The sequence below is a fragment of the Doryrhamphus excisus genome, linkage group LG6 (genome assembly GCF_037039965.1).
Source record: "Doryrhamphus excisus strain RoL-2023G ecotype Guam linkage group LG6, RoL_Dexc_Guam_v1.1, whole genome shotgun sequence".
Classification (NCBI taxonomy): Eukaryota; Metazoa; Chordata; class Actinopteri; order Syngnathiformes; family Syngnathidae; genus Doryrhamphus; species Doryrhamphus excisus.
Window position 1 is genome coordinate 12,659,557 of NC_136362.1, and position 17,530 is coordinate 12,677,086.

The window sequence follows — 17,530 nt, forward strand, 5'->3', positions numbered from 1 at the left end:
AGCATAAAAATACATTAAAATCATACATTTATATGCTGGTGCTTTTATAGAAAAGCAGGCACTAACTTACTACTCAAAATAACCCCACCTGATGTAATTTTTATTATTATTGTTATTTTTAATTATTAATTAAAATAAATCCTATCAAGAGTGACAACAAACCTGTATGTACAAAGAAAACAACAAAACATTCACCTCCCCGTCGGGGAATTGAACCCCGGTCTCCCGCGTGACAGGCGGGGATACTAACCACTATACTAACGAGGAGTTGAAAACACTCCTGGAATGGCACATACTTAAAGGTGCAGCCATTCGGGATCCCTGTGGCTAAACGGTCCTAAAACATTTTCTATTCATTTTCAATGATAATGCTAAACCACTATAGATGTAATATATGTTTGTCCAAAGGTGGCGCTGTGTGTCTTACGAGCGACAGCAAACTCATCATAATTTTGTGTTAAACGCATTTTTCTTCACCTAAATGTGACCCATTCTGACACCACAATTATAATCTTGGCGTTGTGTTTCTGTTGTTTGGTAACACTGACAGTGTAATGTGTAATAAAAAGATGTATTGTAATTATTAGCCGCGCAGGCCACACAGCTAGGAGATATGGGTTCGAGTCCACCCTGGGCATCTTTGTGTGGCGTTTGCATGTTCTCATTCCAAAAATATGCTCGGTTAATTGGCGACTTCTGAAGATAAGCGATACAAAATGAATATATCTGTTTATAACATGGTCTCAAAAATCATACTCAGTATAATAATGCAATCAATTACTGATTGTTTTTACTGCAAATACATTAATAATACTAAAATAATATTAATAATCCATAAAGTACTTTACTAATATACTTTACTAATAAAACGGATGTGTACTGCTTCTTTATTATGTTAATCTGTAACAACATAATACTTTTAGCATTTCGTCACACATTTCTTCTTGTCCAACACAGTAATTGTATGTGCACATAATTATTAATCATGATACAGAGTAGCCATATCCGGTCAGCATCCGGTCACCCTCGTTCACATCCGGTAGCTTAGCATAGCGATATTTGCGAGGTGTCATTACTTCTCATTGCACATAAACCTCGTTTATTCCGTTCACAAAAAAGAACTGGTTCTTTTGACCCGTTCGTTCATGACCGACACACCACGAGCCATCACGTGTTGTTGAGCTGTAGAGTCGGAACGAACGTGAACACGAGTGAACGGACTGACTCGACACGGCTTAACCGGGTCTATGCACAGGGGGAGATCACTGGCTAAACACCAATTGACCGAAATGAACGGATCTTTTTACTGAATGAACCGGAAGCGAGGCACATTTGGAGAGGCACTTCCTCTTGTGGCGAAATAGTGCTATTGCGTCCCTTGTGTTATTTGTGTGTAGGTTTGGGAGGGAACAATACATGTATTTTAACAATGTAACAAATTGTAACAATTTTTAAAAATGTATGGAGGTGGATTTTCTTATCCTTACATAAATATTCAGTATCTAACAATAGCAACATGAACAATAACGCATACAGTTATACAGTTTATTATTTAGTAAGTGATAATGTTTGCTAATGCTAATGACTCCACTTGTACATTGTACAAATGCATAACATGGATATTTCCCATCTCATTTGAGTCAGACACTAAAGTACACAAAGCCTATTTGTATGTTCATGTTTTCTGTTCCGAGCTCCAGTTTATTGACACTTACTCACAGTAGTGTTTACTATTTCTTCATCCATACTGATATGGGGGAGGTCAGCGCTGCCGTTATTTACTGGACACAACCAGGATCACAAGTCAGCTTTATTCTACCAATAGAATTACTCGCTTAAGATCATTTTACCATGCTACACCTCGGAATATCCTGGAAGATTTATCTTGGATTGACTTTCCTGTCATGTGGACGGCATCACTGCGTTTCAGCGAGCCGTTACTGCGATGCTCCCACACTGGATGGAGGTTATTTAGTTCCTGAACAGGACACATATAACCATGGGACAGTGTTGTTTTATGCATGTGAGAATGGACTCAAGCCAGCCGTGGAGGGTTGGTGGGCGACGACGACATGCCGGGACGGTAAATGGTCCACTCGGCCACAATGTATAGGTAAGTTCTTGGATTGTGTTGATTTGAATAGCATGTATGCTAATATAATGCACATAAATATAGTAGTGGGCCACCCTTAGTAGCAACAACTGCAATCAAGCTTTTGTGATAACTTGCAATGAGTCTCTTACAGCACTGTGGAGGAATTTTGGCCCACTCATCTTTGCAGAATTGTTGTCATTCAGCCACATTGGAGGCTTTTCCAGCATGAAGTACCTTTTTATGGTCATGCCCCAATCTCAATAGGATTCAGGTCAGGACTTAGACTAGGCCACTCCAAAGTCTTCATTTGGTTTTTCATCAGCCATTCAGAGGTGGACTTGCTGGTGTGTTTTGGATCATTGTCCTGCTGAAGAACCCAAGTTGGTTTCAGCTTGAGGTCATGAACAGACAGGCCGATATTCTCCCCTAAGCAGCAAAACAGCCCCAGACCATCACACTACCACCACCATATTTTACTGTCGGTATGATGTTCTTTTTCTGAAATGTGGCGTTACTTTTAAGCCAGATGTAATGACACACACAACTTCCAAAATGTTCAACTTTTGTCTCGTCAGACCACAGACTATTTTTCAGAAGGTCTCGGAGATCATCAAGATGTTTTCTGGCAAAACTGAGATGAGCCTTCTTTTTGTTCAGCAGTAGTTTTGGTCATGGAACTCTGCCATGCAAGCTGTTTTTGTCCGGTGTCTTTCTTATGGTGGCGTCATGAACACTGACCTTAAATGGGGCAAGTGAGGCCCACAGGTATTTGGATGTTGTTGTGGGGTCTTTTGTGACCTCTGGGATGAGTTCTCACTGTGCTTTTTAGGTAATTTTGTATATTTGGATGTTTTTTCTCCCATAAAAATAAAAAGTTGTTATCATTGACTGATATTTACATTTGTTTGAAGATCTGAAACATTTAGTATGACAAACATTCATTCATTTTCTACCGCGGGGGTGCTGGAGCCTATCCCAGCTGTGGGGTACACCCTGGACTGGTGGCCAGCCAATCACAGGGCACATATAGACAAACAACCATTCACACTCACATTCATACCTATGGACAATTTGAAACCGGAGTACCCGGAGAAAACCACGCATGCACAGGGAGAACGTGCAAACTCCACACAGAGATGACCGAGGGTGGAATTGAACCCTGGTCTCCTAGCTGTGAGGTCTGTGCGCTAACCACTCGACCGCCGTGTTTTGTATGACAAACATTCAAAAAAATAAGAAAGGAGAAAGGCAGCAACATTTTTTGTGTTGATGTGAGGTCTGAATTGCCTTTTTTGTCCCTCAGATGTCAACAATTGCATCCCACTCGTGCTCCCTCATGGTAAATACCATTCCAGCTCAGAGGGTTGGTACATGAACGGCTACACAATCAGGGTAACATGTGACACTGGATACATGCACAGAAACTGGGACGCTACAGCACTTTGTGCAAATGGAACATGGACCTCCGTGCCAGTCTGTGAGCGTAAGTCCGATTCTTTGTGATCAAATAATCGCCATACTTCTTGTCATACTTTATTGACTTCTTATTACAGGAAGTACCCAGGCATGCAATGAACCCCCCCAAGTCCCCCATGGCGTCATCATCAACCAGAACCCTAAACAGGATGTGTATGCGTCTGATACTGAAGTAGTATACGAGTGCGAGGATGGATACAATGTACAAGGACAAGTTAAAAAGTCCATCTTTTGCATCGCTGGGAACTGGACAACAGCGCCTGCTTGTGGTAAGCTGTGGGATACAAACATGTATTTGTATGCTAGTTAAGTCGTGTTTTTTTGGGTAACACTTTATAAAATTACTGTAGTTAATGAGGAAATAGCCTATCTACCCGTATCACTACTCATTAGTTCTTCATTAGTTCCTCAGTAACTACTCTACTCATTACTTGGGCATTAGTCCTTTAGTAACTGCTTTAAGTTTATGTGCCTTAGTTCCTCATTAGTTGTTCATTGGTTCCTCAGTAACTACTCTAAATTGATGTGCCTTAGTTCCCCGGTAACTACTCTACTCATTTTTTCATCATTAGTTGCTCAAGTTCCCCAGTAACTACTCTAAATATGCCTTAGTCATTAGTTCCTCAGTAACAACTCTAAATTGATGTGCCTTAGTTCCCCGGTAACTACTCTACTCATTTTCTCATCATTAGTTGCTCAAGTTCCCCAGTAACTACTCTAAATATGCCTTAGTCATTAGTTCCTCAGTAACAACTCTAAATTGATGTGCCTTAGTTCCCCGGTAACTACTCTACTCATTTTCTCATCATTAGTTGCTCAAGTTCCCCAGTAACTACTCTAAATATGCCTTAGTCATTAGTTCCTCAGTAACAACTCTAAATTGATGTGCTTTAGTTCCCTGGTAACTACTTTACTCATTTTTCATCATTAGTTGCTCAAGTTCCCCAGTAACTACTCTTAGTTATTAGTCCTTCATTAGTTGTAAAGGAGTTCCTTAGTAACTACTCTAAATTGACGTGCTTTAGCCATTAGTTCATCATTAGTTCCTCAGTAACAACTCTAAATTGATGTGCTTTAGTTCCCTGGTAACTACTTTACTCATTTTTCATCATTAGTTGCTCAAGTTCCCCAGTAACTACTCTTAGTTATTAGTCCTTCATTAGTTGTAAAGGAGTTCCTTAGTAACTACTCTAAATTGACGTGCTTTAGCCATTAGTTCATCATTAGTTCCTCAGTCACTACTCTACGTAAATGTATGCAACCTCATCATTAGTTCTTCATTAGTTCCCCAGTAACTACTCTAAAATTGTGCGCCTTAGTTCCTCAGTAACTACTCTACTCATTACTTCATTAGTTATTCAGTAACCACTCTAAGTCGATGTGCCTTAGTTTCTAATTAGTTCTTCATTAGTTCCTCGGTAACAACTCTAAATGTATGTGCCTTAGTTCCTCGAAAACGGATTATTTCCTCATTAGTTGTTCATTAGTTACTCAGTAACTACTCTAAATGTTTGCCTTAGTCATTAGTTCCTCATTAGTTGTTCAATAATTAATTGGTAACTACTCTAAATTGATGTACTTTAGGCATCAGTCCTTCATTAGTTTCACAGTAACTACTCTAAATGTGTACCTTAGTCATTAGCTTTTCATTAGTTTCACAGTAACTACTCTAAATGTGTACCTTAGTCATTAGCTCTTCATTAGTTTCACAGTAACTACTTTAATTGTGTGCCTTAGTCATTAGTTCCTCATTAGTACTTCATTTGTTTCTCAGTAACTACTCTCAATCAATGCGCCTTAGTCATTAATTCCTAATTAGTTATTTAGTAGTTCCTCATCAAGTCCTGTATTTTTATGTAACTATTTTTGCTTTCCACAGTCAGAGAAATAAAGCCAACTCCTGCAGGCGGTGGATCCACAACGTCTACTGAAGGTACAGTAGTTGAATATAATGAATATGGTCCCCTTTAGTTCATATTTAACCATGTTTATACATCTTATCTACTGTCTTTCTGTCACCAAGGGAGAAAACCAGGTAGTAGCAATGATGGGTCTGAAGTGGGCGGAAGAGGAAACACTGGCGGGGGTAGGTTATTATTTTTTAATAATAATAATAGGAAGAAGAATCGTGATATTATTGTGTTTTATTTATTTATTAAATTGATTTAAGCACAAATGAGAAGGGAGAACATCTTGGAACATCATGGCTACTGTCAATAATATTATCATTATCAATAAAGATAGAATAATTAATAGAAGAATATATCCTAGTTTAATATAATATATATTTAAATAAATAATGAATGTATGTATGAAATGTAAGCCGGTGAATGTAAAATGACAGCTGCCACTTGGTGAGTCTTTATACGACTGTTTTACATCAACCAAAATAAAACAGAAATAACGTGTGTCCATTTTATGTCGTAGGTTCATCAAGTCAACCTGACGTTACAACAGGTAAACACCTGAAGATTAATTCTCTGAAGATTAATTATTCTCAATAGAATTGTCTGCTGACGCAAAAGTCTCCACTTTAAAATGGATGGATTATAGATAGAAACATATTTCTATCTGCGATTAAATGTGATTAATTCTGAGTTAACTATGGATGAGATTAATCTTAATATAAAAAATTAATCGGTTGACAGCCCTAATATTTTTGTTTTCCCGTGCTAGTCGACCGGTGCGGAACAGCTCCCATCGTCCCAAATGGTGACATCGTGGAAAGGAACCAGATGTTTTTGAAGTACCAGTGTGCCAGTTTCTACACACGAGTGGGTCCAAGGAGGGTGGTGTGCCACAGCAATGGCCACTGGTCCAAAATACCCATCTGCAAAGGTAGAAGAAGCGAACCAATGGGAAGGCGTGTGATTTTTACCCAGGATAATCGTTTCCTTCTGTGTGCAGCTGCCTATTGTTCTGTGGACACCAGTGAACGCACCCAGTTGAAAGATGTTGGGGTGAAATTTATAAACAGTGGTGAGAAGGTGAGGTTGGAGTGTGTGAAACTGGACCACTGGCTGACGAATCATTATTCGGTGGCGTCGTGCAATAATGCAGAGATAACATTTAGTAGATGTAAGTATGACTTTGAACTAATTTTACTTTCTATATAAACATGTCCGTTTACACACCTTATTCATAGCTGTGCCTTCACTTGCTATTTTCAGGTTGTAACTGGTGGGAACTGAAGTGGGTAAGTCACACTTGACATTTTGTTCAACTTAAATGAATTAAATATTAATGTGGATTCTTTATTATGACTGATTAAACCTTCTGGCTTTGTCATCAGAGTACATGCTAACATGGAGATTGACAGCTCTTCTGATTCACCGCCTTATACAAGACAATCCCGATGGCTCCAAACATAAGACGGCCCTGAATTTAAGATGCCCCCGGAGTGAGACCACACTGAACAAAAGACCACCCTGAATATAAGACAAACCTGGATAAGGCAACCCTGAATATTAGACCACTCAGACAACCCTGAATATAAGACAAACCTGAATATAAGACCACCCTGAATATAAGACAAACCTGAATATAAGACCACCCTGAATATAAGACAAACCTGAATATAAGACCACCCTGAATATAAGACAAACCTGGATAAGGCAACCCTGAATATTAGACGACTCAGACAACCCTGAATATAAGACAAACCTGAATATAAGACCACCCTGAATATAAGACAAACCTGAATATAAGACCACCCCGAATATAAGACAAACCTGGATAAGGCAACCCTGAATATTAGACCACTCAGACAACCCTGAATATAAGACCACCCTGAATATAAGACAAACCTGGATAAGGCAACCCTGAATATTAGACCACTCAGACAACCCTGAATATAAGACAAACCTGAATATAAGACCACCCTGAATAAGAAATCTCTAAACATAAGAAGACCCAGGATATGACAATCCTGAATATAAGACGGCTCTGAACATGAGATGACTCTGAATATAACACTACCCTGAATATAAGATGACTCTAAACATAAGACAGCCCCGAATATAGAACCATTCTGAATACAAGACAACACTGAATATAAGACCTATAAGATGACCCTGGATATAAGACAACCCTCAACACAAGACAACCCTGAATTTAAGATGACTTACAGTGTTAGACAACCCCAACAACACTGAATATAAGGGTGCCCAGAATATAAGACCATATATAAGACCACCCTGAGTATAAGACCTATAAGATGACCCTAGATATAAGACAACCGTCAACATAAGACAACCTTGAATATAAGATGACCTAGAGTGTTAGACAACCCTGAATTAAAAACCACCTTGAATATAAGACAATCCTGAATATAAGACCTCCCTGCATTACTCGTTTAGCAACACTTGGAAGCAAAGGTTTGGTCTGAAATTCGGGGAACACTATTGCTATATGCTTATCACTTACAATGCAAATAATCACATACATGTTGAGCTGGTGTGAATAAAATGTAGTTTCGAAAGCAATGATTTTGTGGTTTCGTCTTTTCAGCAACCATCCATTATCCACAATGGCTCCAGCATTGTTATATAAGCCATGCCTGTGGACATTTACGCTTCAAAATAGGAGAAATAACACTTCAAGTCTAACTTTAGACACTAGATGGCAGCAAAAGCACACACTATTGTGAAATTACTGTATTATGACATTCAATACCTGGGAGGATTTGTGTGAGGAAAGATCAAATACAGTACATTTTTGGGAAACTATACTTTGAGAAAGAACGTCAAAATATAGAATTTTCCCAGAAAATTGCAAGTTACATTTTATTTAACACACTAAATGTTGCTGTTGAGTTACAGTAAGTGCATCAATGAATGGAAAACAAACATTCACTAGGAAAAGTGGGAAAGTCTGAGCTAAAATCCTGACATTAAAATAGATGAAAAGGACCACAATGCAAAGCAGGTGAAGAGCCTTTGTGCCTTTTAAAATAAATTAAATTAAATGTGAATGTGGGATTACTGTTTGTACAGTCCCTATAAAAAGCACTCACCCACTTTCATTTTAGTATCCACATTTTCTTATGACGCAGCCATATTCCAAAATAAATCATATTATTTTTCCCCTTAAAATGCAACACATAATACTCTATAATAGCATAATAAAAATACATTGATTAAGAATAAAATATTGGAATACTAACTTATTTTAACTCTAACATCCTCCACGGTGGAATTAGAATCCAAACTGAGCAGCGTTCCTAAGTACGACTGCTCTCGAGCGTCCAGCATCTGATCGGGCCTCATGGGGTGAACGATGTTGGCCGACTGTGGCGTGAGGGTGTACTTCTCTAAAAAGGCCAGCTCTGTGGCGGCCTGGTAGCTGCTGGAGTTCTGCGGCTGCATGCTCACCATATTGTGCGTTTGAGCGGTGGCGGTTGCCCTGTCAGCATCCAGTTCGCCCTGAGGCCCGCCTGCCATCCCGACGGGGACTAAAGTGACGGGCACGCACACGTTTGTGGGTGCCTCGCCAGACGGTGGGGTTGACTTGGGTTCCACAGTAAAAGGACCCGGGCCGATCTTGTCCTGTCCGAGCGTGCCTCTCTCGGACAGCGAGGGAGAGCGGTTGCTGTGCACGTGGTCCACGTGGTACTTGAGTTTGTCTTTCCTCTTAAAGGTGGCGTTGCAGTGCTGGCAGTTGAAAGGACGATCATCAGAGTGGATGACCATGTGCTTTGTCAAGGTCTTCTTGATCCGAAACGTCTGGGGGCACTCGGGACATCTGAAGGGTTTCTCACCTTTCACAGAAGACAACATCTACATTTAAACGCTGGACAGAATGGTTAAGGGTGTAATCTGGGGTTAGATTCCTATGACTAAGAATACATGGAATGACAGGAATAAAGTATATCAATATAACAGTCTGACTCCCGGTTTCATCTTACAAACATTAAACTCATCACACAGCAACTTAACAGTCAAAATAAACAAGTATCAATATGAGGACTGCCAAAAGAGCAGTTCATTTAAAGGAAAAGCAACATAGAAAACGAATGGGTGGTGCTGCAATACTGCCTCTGTCCACCAGAGGAGCCCTAAAGGAGGCTGACGTCATTGCAGCACCCAAATGAAAGCGTTACTCGGATGCAGTCCCTTATGGGAAAACTTCAAAATATGATTTTTTAAAATGTTATACTCATACTATGCATGTTTGTATATTTCTCATATTTTTATGTTAAATTGTTATACCGCCTCTGTCCACCAGAGGAGCCCAGAAGGAGGCTGACATCATTGCAGCACCCAAATGAAAGCTTTACTCGGATGCAGTGTCTTATGGGAAAACTTTAAAATATGAATTTTTAAATTTTATACTCATACTACGCATGCTTTTATATTATGTTAAATTGTTGCTGTGTGATGAGTTTTGTTGGTGAGCTTTGAGTGTTTTGAGTTGGTAAGATGAGACTGTGAGTCAGACTCTTATGTTGTTATACTGTTATAGTTAACGACCTCCTGCAATTTCAAATGCGTTGACAATCTTGTTATGAGTGCAGTGATAGCTCGTGATTTTTACATCTGAGGTGCCCTTGAGCATGTCACGCACGGTGATGGAGGTAGTATCGGGGGCTACCATCAGCATACTAACGTGATTAAACTTACTTCTTCCGCTCCTACTACCAGTATTCTGATGATTCCATCCATTACCTGAGTGGGTCCTGAAGTGCATTTCAAGACTGGACTTTCCTTTAAATTCTTTCTTGCAAACCTCGCATTGATGCATGGCTGTTTTATACCTGCAAGATGTACAATAAAAGGAGCGTCACAGGTGTTCACAGAAATAGACAATCCAGTGGAACCTTGGTTAGCGTCATTAATCCACTCCAAAATGATGAACGTAAGAGATACATGAATCACTGAAGACATGCTGCTTGAGGTCAACAACGACACCACCTTCCTGTTTTGCCGTGAGTATCTCAAGTCTTTGTTTTTCTTTTCATCACAGCTGCAAAATAATCCCAAATCCAGCCAACAAAAGTTCCAAAAAAGATGAGAAACACGAGTAATAACAGCAAGTCTTCCAGGTCCTGAAGCAGCAAAACAGCAGCAGACCATCACACTACCACCACCATATTTTACTGTTAGTATGATGTTCTTTTTCTGAAATGCTGCCAGATGTAATGGGACACACCTTCCACACCTTGCAGTTCTTCGGATGTTGTTGTGAGGTTTTTTGAGACTTGTGACGTTACTGTGTTAGTTAGCTACAAACGACAGCGTCAACCACTGATGACATCACAGACAGGCGACAGACCTAACTTCTGGTCTCTATTTCCCTGTATTAGCAAGCCAGGATGCTAACAAGGACATTTTGTGATAATAATACAGTTGGACTCACGCAGTGTATTAATAACACAACATAATATACACCAATGTATGCAAACCAAGGCATTCCATGCTAACCGAGGTTCCACTGTAAATGGTAAAATAAGTATGACAACATACTTCTGCCAAACTTTCTCTCCCAAATGAACGCTTTTGTAGTGGACCGTAAGATGATCATGGCGCCGGAAACACTTCCCGCATTCTTCACACTGATGGGCTTTTTCATCTGAAATAAACACATGTGACATTACACACACATGTTCATGTCAATAAACACACAGACTGTGTCATAAATGGTTAATTCAAGTCATACTGAGAGCCGTTTGTAATCATAATTAGCTTATTATTTAGGGGATATTTGTATTACGCTACATGCATGCTGGATGACCTTGCAAAGAGTAAAAAACATGAAAAGCAATTATACTGTATTTACAATTACTGCAAAAAACAGATAATGAGCTTGCCAACCCATTGGAAATTGCAGGAGGAACTCAATACAATACAACAGTCTGACTCCCGGTTTCATCTTACAAACATTAGACTCATCACACAGCAACTTAACAGTCAAAATATACAAGTATCAATATGTGGACCGCCAAAAGAGCAGTTTATTTCAGTTTAAAGGACAAGCAACATAAAAAAACAAATGGGTGGTGCTGCAATACTGCCTCTGTCCACCAGAGGAGACCAGAAGGAGGCTGACGTCATTGCAGCACCCAAATGAAAGCTTTACTCGGATGCAGTGCCTTATGGGAAAACTTTAAAATATGAATTTTTAAATTTTATACTCATACTACGCATGTTTGTATATTTCTCATATTTTTATGTAAAATTGTTGCTGTGTGATGAGTTTTGTTGGTGAGCTTTGAGTGTTTTGAGTTGGTAAGATGAGACTGTGAGTCAGACTCTTATGTTGTTATACTCTTTTAGATAACGACCTCCTGCAATTTCCAATGGGTTGACAATCTTGTTATGAGTGCACTGATAGCTCGTGATTGGCTAAAGCCAAAAAAAAAATCTACCATTTCCTCAATCACACGCAAGCGTCACAGTATTTAAACAATTAGTAGTAGTTCTGAAGTAAAGGAGAGTCATTAGATTAGAATTTAAAGTAGCGGCTTACACACTGGAATTTACGGTACAAATTAGGGTTGGGCGATATGGACCTTAGCATATATCGTAATATATTATAATGGGTACACAAGGGTAAATACATAGACCTGCTATATATTCATACATGTGTGGGGATCATCCTTCATCGAAAATATTGCGTTTTACAGACTCAGGTTGTCGTCGTTTGGGGCCCTTTTTAAACATTTGGGAGTCAAAAAAACACTGTACCAGAGTGAATCTTCTGATGTTTGGTCAGGTGATCGTGGCGTATGAAAGTCTTCCCACATTGATCGCACTCGTAGCGCTTGTCATCATGGTGGACTCTCAGGTGGAGCCTGCACAAGAGCAGCATTGAAAGGTAATCCATATATTAGAATTCTTCTAATCAACCTTTGACCCACCTGTAGGAGCTGCCATGGCGGAAGCTCTGCCCACAGATACTACAGAGGTGGGGCTTCTCGCCGCTGTGGATGCGCATGTGCTCCTTCAAGGTTGTCCTTAAAAAAAAACAAAAAACAATTCCATTTCAATGGGAGGAGTTGGATGAATGGAAATGATGGCGATGTGAGGCACACCTTTCTCTCACTGATTTGCCACAAACAAGACACGTCCACTTTCTTTTCCCTCCATGTGTGCATTCAATGTGCCTCTTCCTGTTGCCTGTGTCGTTGAACTGTCGGCCACAGAATTCACACGGGAAAGGACCTTCAAATGAAAGAAAAATGAAGGAAATGTTAAATAAAGTTATGCATTCGCTCACCACAGTGGAACCCCTAAAGTAGAATGTTCTACTAGTCGGGACATGGTGTTTTAAACATTCATTCATTCATTTTCTAACGCTTATCCTCACGAGGGTCGCGGGGGTTCTGGAGCCTATCCCAGCTGTCTTCAGGAGAGGCAGTGTAACCCTGGACTGATCGCCAGCCAATCACAGGGCACATATAGACAAACAACCATTCACACTCACATTCATACCTATGGACAATTTGGAGTCACCAATTAACCTAGCATGTTTTTGGAATGTGGGAGGAAACCGGAGTACCCACAAAAAACCCACGCATGCACAGGGAGAACATGCAAACTCCACACAGAGATGCCCGAGGGTGGAATTGAACCCTGGTCTCCTAGCTGTGAGGTCTGGGCGCTAACCACTCGACCGCTGTGCCGCCTAATACAAATATATAAATAGCTAATTTACATCAGCTTTCGACCGGGTAAGTCCCAAAGGTCGATTGGGATTGAACTCAGATCTCCTAGCTGCGAGGCCTGCATGCTAACCACTCAACCACCATACAGCCCAAAATATAAATTATGATATGCAAAACTAAAAGACAAGCAGCATCCAGAAAAACAAAGGAGGAAAAAAAAAGGCAGGGTACACCCTGGACTGGTAGCAAGCCAATCACAGGGCTAATTACATTATTTCCTGAGAAAAATGTTTTAAACCATCATCTCATTAAAGGTTCCACTCTATGTTTATATCCTTATACTGCTCACCCAAGTGGTACTTTTCCTGGTGCTTGAGTCTGGCAAACCTGGACTTGAAGTACTCATCACAGAAGGAGCATTTGAATGGCCGGTCCTGTGTGTGCAGGATCATGTGTTCCTGCAAGTGAGGCCTACGGGAAAAGATCTTCATACAAATCTGGTTTGGGAAGAAAAAAAGAGATGCATTTCTAGTGTGATATAATCCGGGAGTAAGAGCTATGATGAAGTAGTGCAGCCCTCACAGCACATTTCCAGCCTTCACTCTTCTTCTTCCTCTTACTGAGAAACTCTTGGAGATGGTCTGGGTGGAACCTGGCAGGATGAAGGACATCAGTAGCTCAGCCAGCATGGAGATAACAAACATGCTTTGGTAAAACTGTACATTAAAATCCTACTACTCTCACCTCCTGACATGCTTAGCCAGTGTTTTCTTGCTGGCGTGGAGTTTATTACAAAAGGGACACTTGTGTTCTTTTTTCTGGAAGGGGGCGTCGCTGGCGTGTTTCTTTTTGTGAACGGTCAAGTTGGACTTGGTGGAGTAGCACTGGAGACAGACGTCACACTGGAAGGGTTTTTCTCCCGTGTGCACTCTCGTGTGACTCTCGTACTTCCCTTGGAGACGCAAGAATGAACAATTAGATGAGTCACATGACTTGAAAATCAATTTCAGTACAAAACTTCCTCATTTATCATAGTTAATTGGTTCCAGGCTGTCATAAGTCAATTTCCATAACTCCTTATTTATAAATCAAGCATTTGGGTTGTTACGGTATGGAAAATCCAAGAAATATACAAACATCCACCAATATGAGTTTAGAATGAGAACTATTTTAAAGTTTTCCATAATTCATTTTCTACCGCTTATCCTCACGAGGGTCGCGGGGGTGTTGGAGCCTATCCCAGCTGTCTTTGGGCGAGAGGCGGGGTACACCCTGGACTGGTCGCCAGCCAATCACCGGGCACATTACAACCATTAGTTTTCCCATAATGTCTGAGCAAAGAAAATGACGCTGCAATGTTGCCTCTGTCCACCAGAAGAGCCCAGAAGGAGGCTGACGTTATTGCAGCATCCCAATGAAAGCGTTACTCAGATGCAGGGAATTATGGGATGGATGCTGCCTCTGTCCACCAGAGGGAACGAGAGCACAATCTTCCAGAATCAGCACCTATTCCAACTGTATTTCATTGGATTTGTGCACCTTTCCCGGCAAGAGCATGCTGCTTCTGGATTAAGCAACAGTTTGGCGGATATTTCATGTTGACAAAAACAGTCCAGTGTGCAATGCCGTTGACAGTTGAAAATATTTTTCTCTGGTTGGGAATCACCAAATACAATAACTTCTGCCCTCGTAAACAGAGAAGCAAAGCTTGTGGAAGGGCGGGGACGCAGAGCTTGGGGGAGGGCAGAGAGGATATCTGCCCTAAAACCACACCCATAAGGAAGCCGGCTCCTCTGTGACATCACAAAAGAACAGTTTTGTAACGCCCTCTGAAACAGAGCATTTTGAGACATCCCAAACTTCTTTCAGGGCTCGTTTCCAAATTCGCAAACCTCATTATCTGAAATTTTGGCATCATTTCAATCAAGAATACAACATTGTAACTACATTTATAGGTCAGAAAACCCAAAAAAGTATAATTGGTTCCCCTCTAAAAAGTTGGTTTTGTTTTTCTATTGTAAACTCATATTGGTATTTGTTTGTATATTTCTTGGGTATACCTTTTGAGTGTGATTTGTAAGATGATACCATGAGTCAGGCTTTAATATTGAGTAGCACAGGGTTGAAATGATTAGTTCTGAAGGAAAGGAGATTAGAATTTAGTCATAAATTAGCCAAACAGCTGGAAAAAATGCAGGGATCAAACTTAAGACAAAAGTAGCGGCTTTTACATCGGAAAATACAGTATAAACCAGACATATAGTAACTGTAAAGGTGAAAGGTTCCAACCTATGTTCAAGTGAGGAAATGTCAACAAAACATGATTCCCACCTGCTCGGTCAAAGATCTTATCACATTTGGGGCACTTGAGAGTCTTCTTGCTGGAGGTGTGAATGATGACGGGAGCCAGACCTTCAGGGTACACTGGACTCTGGCTGGAACTTCCTACTGTTGCCGTTTTCACTTCCACCGGACTGGTGATCACCTGCGCTGTCCTGTCATCTGCACCACTGCTTTCTGCATGAGGCTCAGCGGCTTTCTTTTGTACAACCCCCTCCTCACTGAGGCCTCCTCCTTCCTCCCCGTCCTCCTCCTCCTCACCCACTAAGTCTTCCACCTGTGACGACTTTGTTTCATTCACATGCAGTTCGGTTCTTGCGGCAGCTGCTGCTAATCTTTCTTCAACCTGCTCCGTTGTTGGTTCAGTTTCCTCGGGGGTGTAAGTCATGTCATCCTTCAGATACTTTGTAGGAGTTTTCCTCCTTCGACTAGATCTCCGCATGCCAGCGTGACTCTGGTTCTGTGTGCTGTTTTCTGTGCAAAATTGTTGATGACACAAGCTTTGACTGTCAATACCACTTGTTGGAGAATGAGTGGGTGTCACTCGTCCTTCGGGAGAAGCTCTTGATTCAGTCTGAGCCCGGATCACACTTACAGGGTTGTTGCCTCCTTCTTCACACAACAACTTTAATACATCCATCATGTCCAAGAACCGGGCCGCTTCAATTAGAGCCTGGACTTCTCTCTCTGCAATAACACACTCTGAGGTGTACAACAAACCCAGCAGGTGCTGGAATACAGATTCTTCCACATGATCCAGAGTCACATGGGCTATGGCGGGGTTCTTGGATAGCTCAGCGTGGAAATAACTGCTCCCGTGTGCCAATACCACTTTGTGTGCACCGTATAGCCTCCCACCCACGGACACAGTCACATCACAGAACCTCTGTCGAGTCCGATCCTCATTCAAGAACTTCAGTAGGTTGTGGCTGTGCTGCGCCATGGCCAGGTGCCTGTTTTGTGGGGCTGGTTGTTGGACAGTATGAGAGCCGGTTGTGCCACTGGACCCCTGCGCAGTACCCATTGAGGTTGCATATTCTTTAAGGGTTGGGGTTTGCTGGCTGCAATTGGCAGGCAAAGAATTACTCGCCTTTTTCTTCATTGGAGTGTATGTCAGGATGCCATGCATAAATCACTTGAAAACAGAGAATAGAATATACAGTATTATATATTATATAAACGTTGTCTCACATTTATAACATGCGCATGCGCGACCACACTATTGCCATCTTAAGGTACAAACAAACATGTTGTTTTAACAAGTCCACTTGTGTTATGTATCCCCCTTATTGGCAGTTTTATAACATTTTAAGCTATAGCCACAAGTAACGATGCCGAAATCTTTCTGTGGTCTTAACAAGCTAATGTTACTTATGAAATAAAGTCATGGTTTGCACATTATTGCGTGCTAAACATATGTTGTACATTCGCTCTCCACCTTAAGGACCCCTAATATGCTATCAGGCACAGACAAGGCCCCCCCTCTGAGGATATGTTGACAAACGACCTCAACGCTGCGACCTAAAATTGCGTTTGAATTGCTATTTTCAGGGAGGGAAAAGCCTACCTTAAATAAATACCCTGCGTTCAAAAAGAACCACAACGTCCACAAAAAAAGGTCTGTTGTGAAAAATAATCGTAGGAACAATCATTTCCTGTACGTCTGCTACGCCACTCCTTCTCATTTTACCGACATCGTAACAAGCAGCTCGCCCATTGGCTGTTCAACACCCAGAGTCCTCAAACGGTTACTGTATTTAAATGAGTAATAAGTAGTATGGTGTGATAATCAATTGAATACGTATAATTTAGGTAAATGTTGAAATACAATCTCTAAATACGAATAAAAGGGGAAGTGTTGACTTACGTTGGAAGGTCTACGGAACTTTGGGTAATGTAGTTTAAATGTGTGTTTATCTTTATGGCCATACAATAGAAAGTAGAAAGGTTGCATCGTTGTTTCAGTATTTATTACAGATATATAAGTGCTACTTTTTTATTAAGGACTTGTTTTA

At 40.8% G+C, this 17,530-nt stretch overlaps 2 protein-coding genes, 1 long non-coding RNA gene and 1 other non-coding gene across 5 annotated transcripts; 1 reads left to right on the forward strand and 3 right to left on the reverse strand.

The window, feature by feature from the left end:
* Positions 1-195: 195 nt before the first annotated feature.
* On the reverse strand, positions 196-267 carry trnad-guc (transfer RNA aspartic acid (anticodon GUC)). Its single transcript has one exon. It is a non-coding gene; the product is annotated as a tRNA-Asp (tRNA).
* Positions 268-1,653: 1,386 nt separating this feature from the next.
* Positions 1,654-7,464, forward strand: LOC131125594 (complement factor H-related protein 1-like). Of its 2 annotated transcripts, XM_058067275.2 has the most exons (10): positions 1,658-2,113; positions 3,399-3,578; positions 3,649-3,840; positions 5,451-5,504; positions 5,595-5,657; positions 5,999-6,028; positions 6,248-6,409; positions 6,479-6,649; positions 6,742-6,767; positions 6,864-7,464. In XM_058067275.2, exons 1-10 carry the CDS (start codon positions 1,852-1,854, stop codon positions 6,873-6,875), a joined length of 1,152 nt encoding a protein of 383 aa, XP_057923258.2. In that variant the 5' UTR covers positions 1,658-1,851; the 3' UTR covers positions 6,876-7,464. The 2 variants fall into 2 exon arrangements, with proteins under 2 accessions (XP_057923259.2, XP_057923258.2); XM_058067276.2 differs by lacking the exon at positions 5,999-6,028 and having other exon boundaries at positions 1,654-2,113.
* LOC144898623 (uncharacterized) lies at positions 6,975-7,960 on the reverse strand. The gene is made up of 2 exons (XR_013627530.1): positions 7,235-7,960; positions 6,975-7,176 (listed from the first exon to the last, which is right to left on the reverse strand). It is a non-coding gene; the product is annotated as an uncharacterized LOC144898623 (long non-coding RNA).
* A 365-nt stretch (positions 7,961-8,325) lies between these two features.
* zbtb41 (zinc finger and BTB domain containing 41) lies at positions 8,326-17,219 on the reverse strand. The gene is made up of 11 exons (XM_078791447.1): positions 17,083-17,219; positions 15,507-16,650; positions 13,920-14,127; positions 13,758-13,827; positions 13,525-13,672; positions 12,603-12,732; positions 12,429-12,524; positions 12,256-12,362; positions 11,035-11,140; positions 10,237-10,325; positions 8,326-9,329 (listed from the first exon to the last, which is right to left on the reverse strand). The coding sequence occupies exons 2-11, from the start codon at positions 16,642-16,644 to the stop codon at positions 8,731-8,733; spliced, it is 2,691 nt and encodes an 896-aa protein (XP_078647573.1). The 5' UTR covers positions 16,645-16,650; positions 17,083-17,219; the 3' UTR covers positions 8,326-8,730.
* Positions 17,220-17,530: the final 311 nt, after the last annotated feature.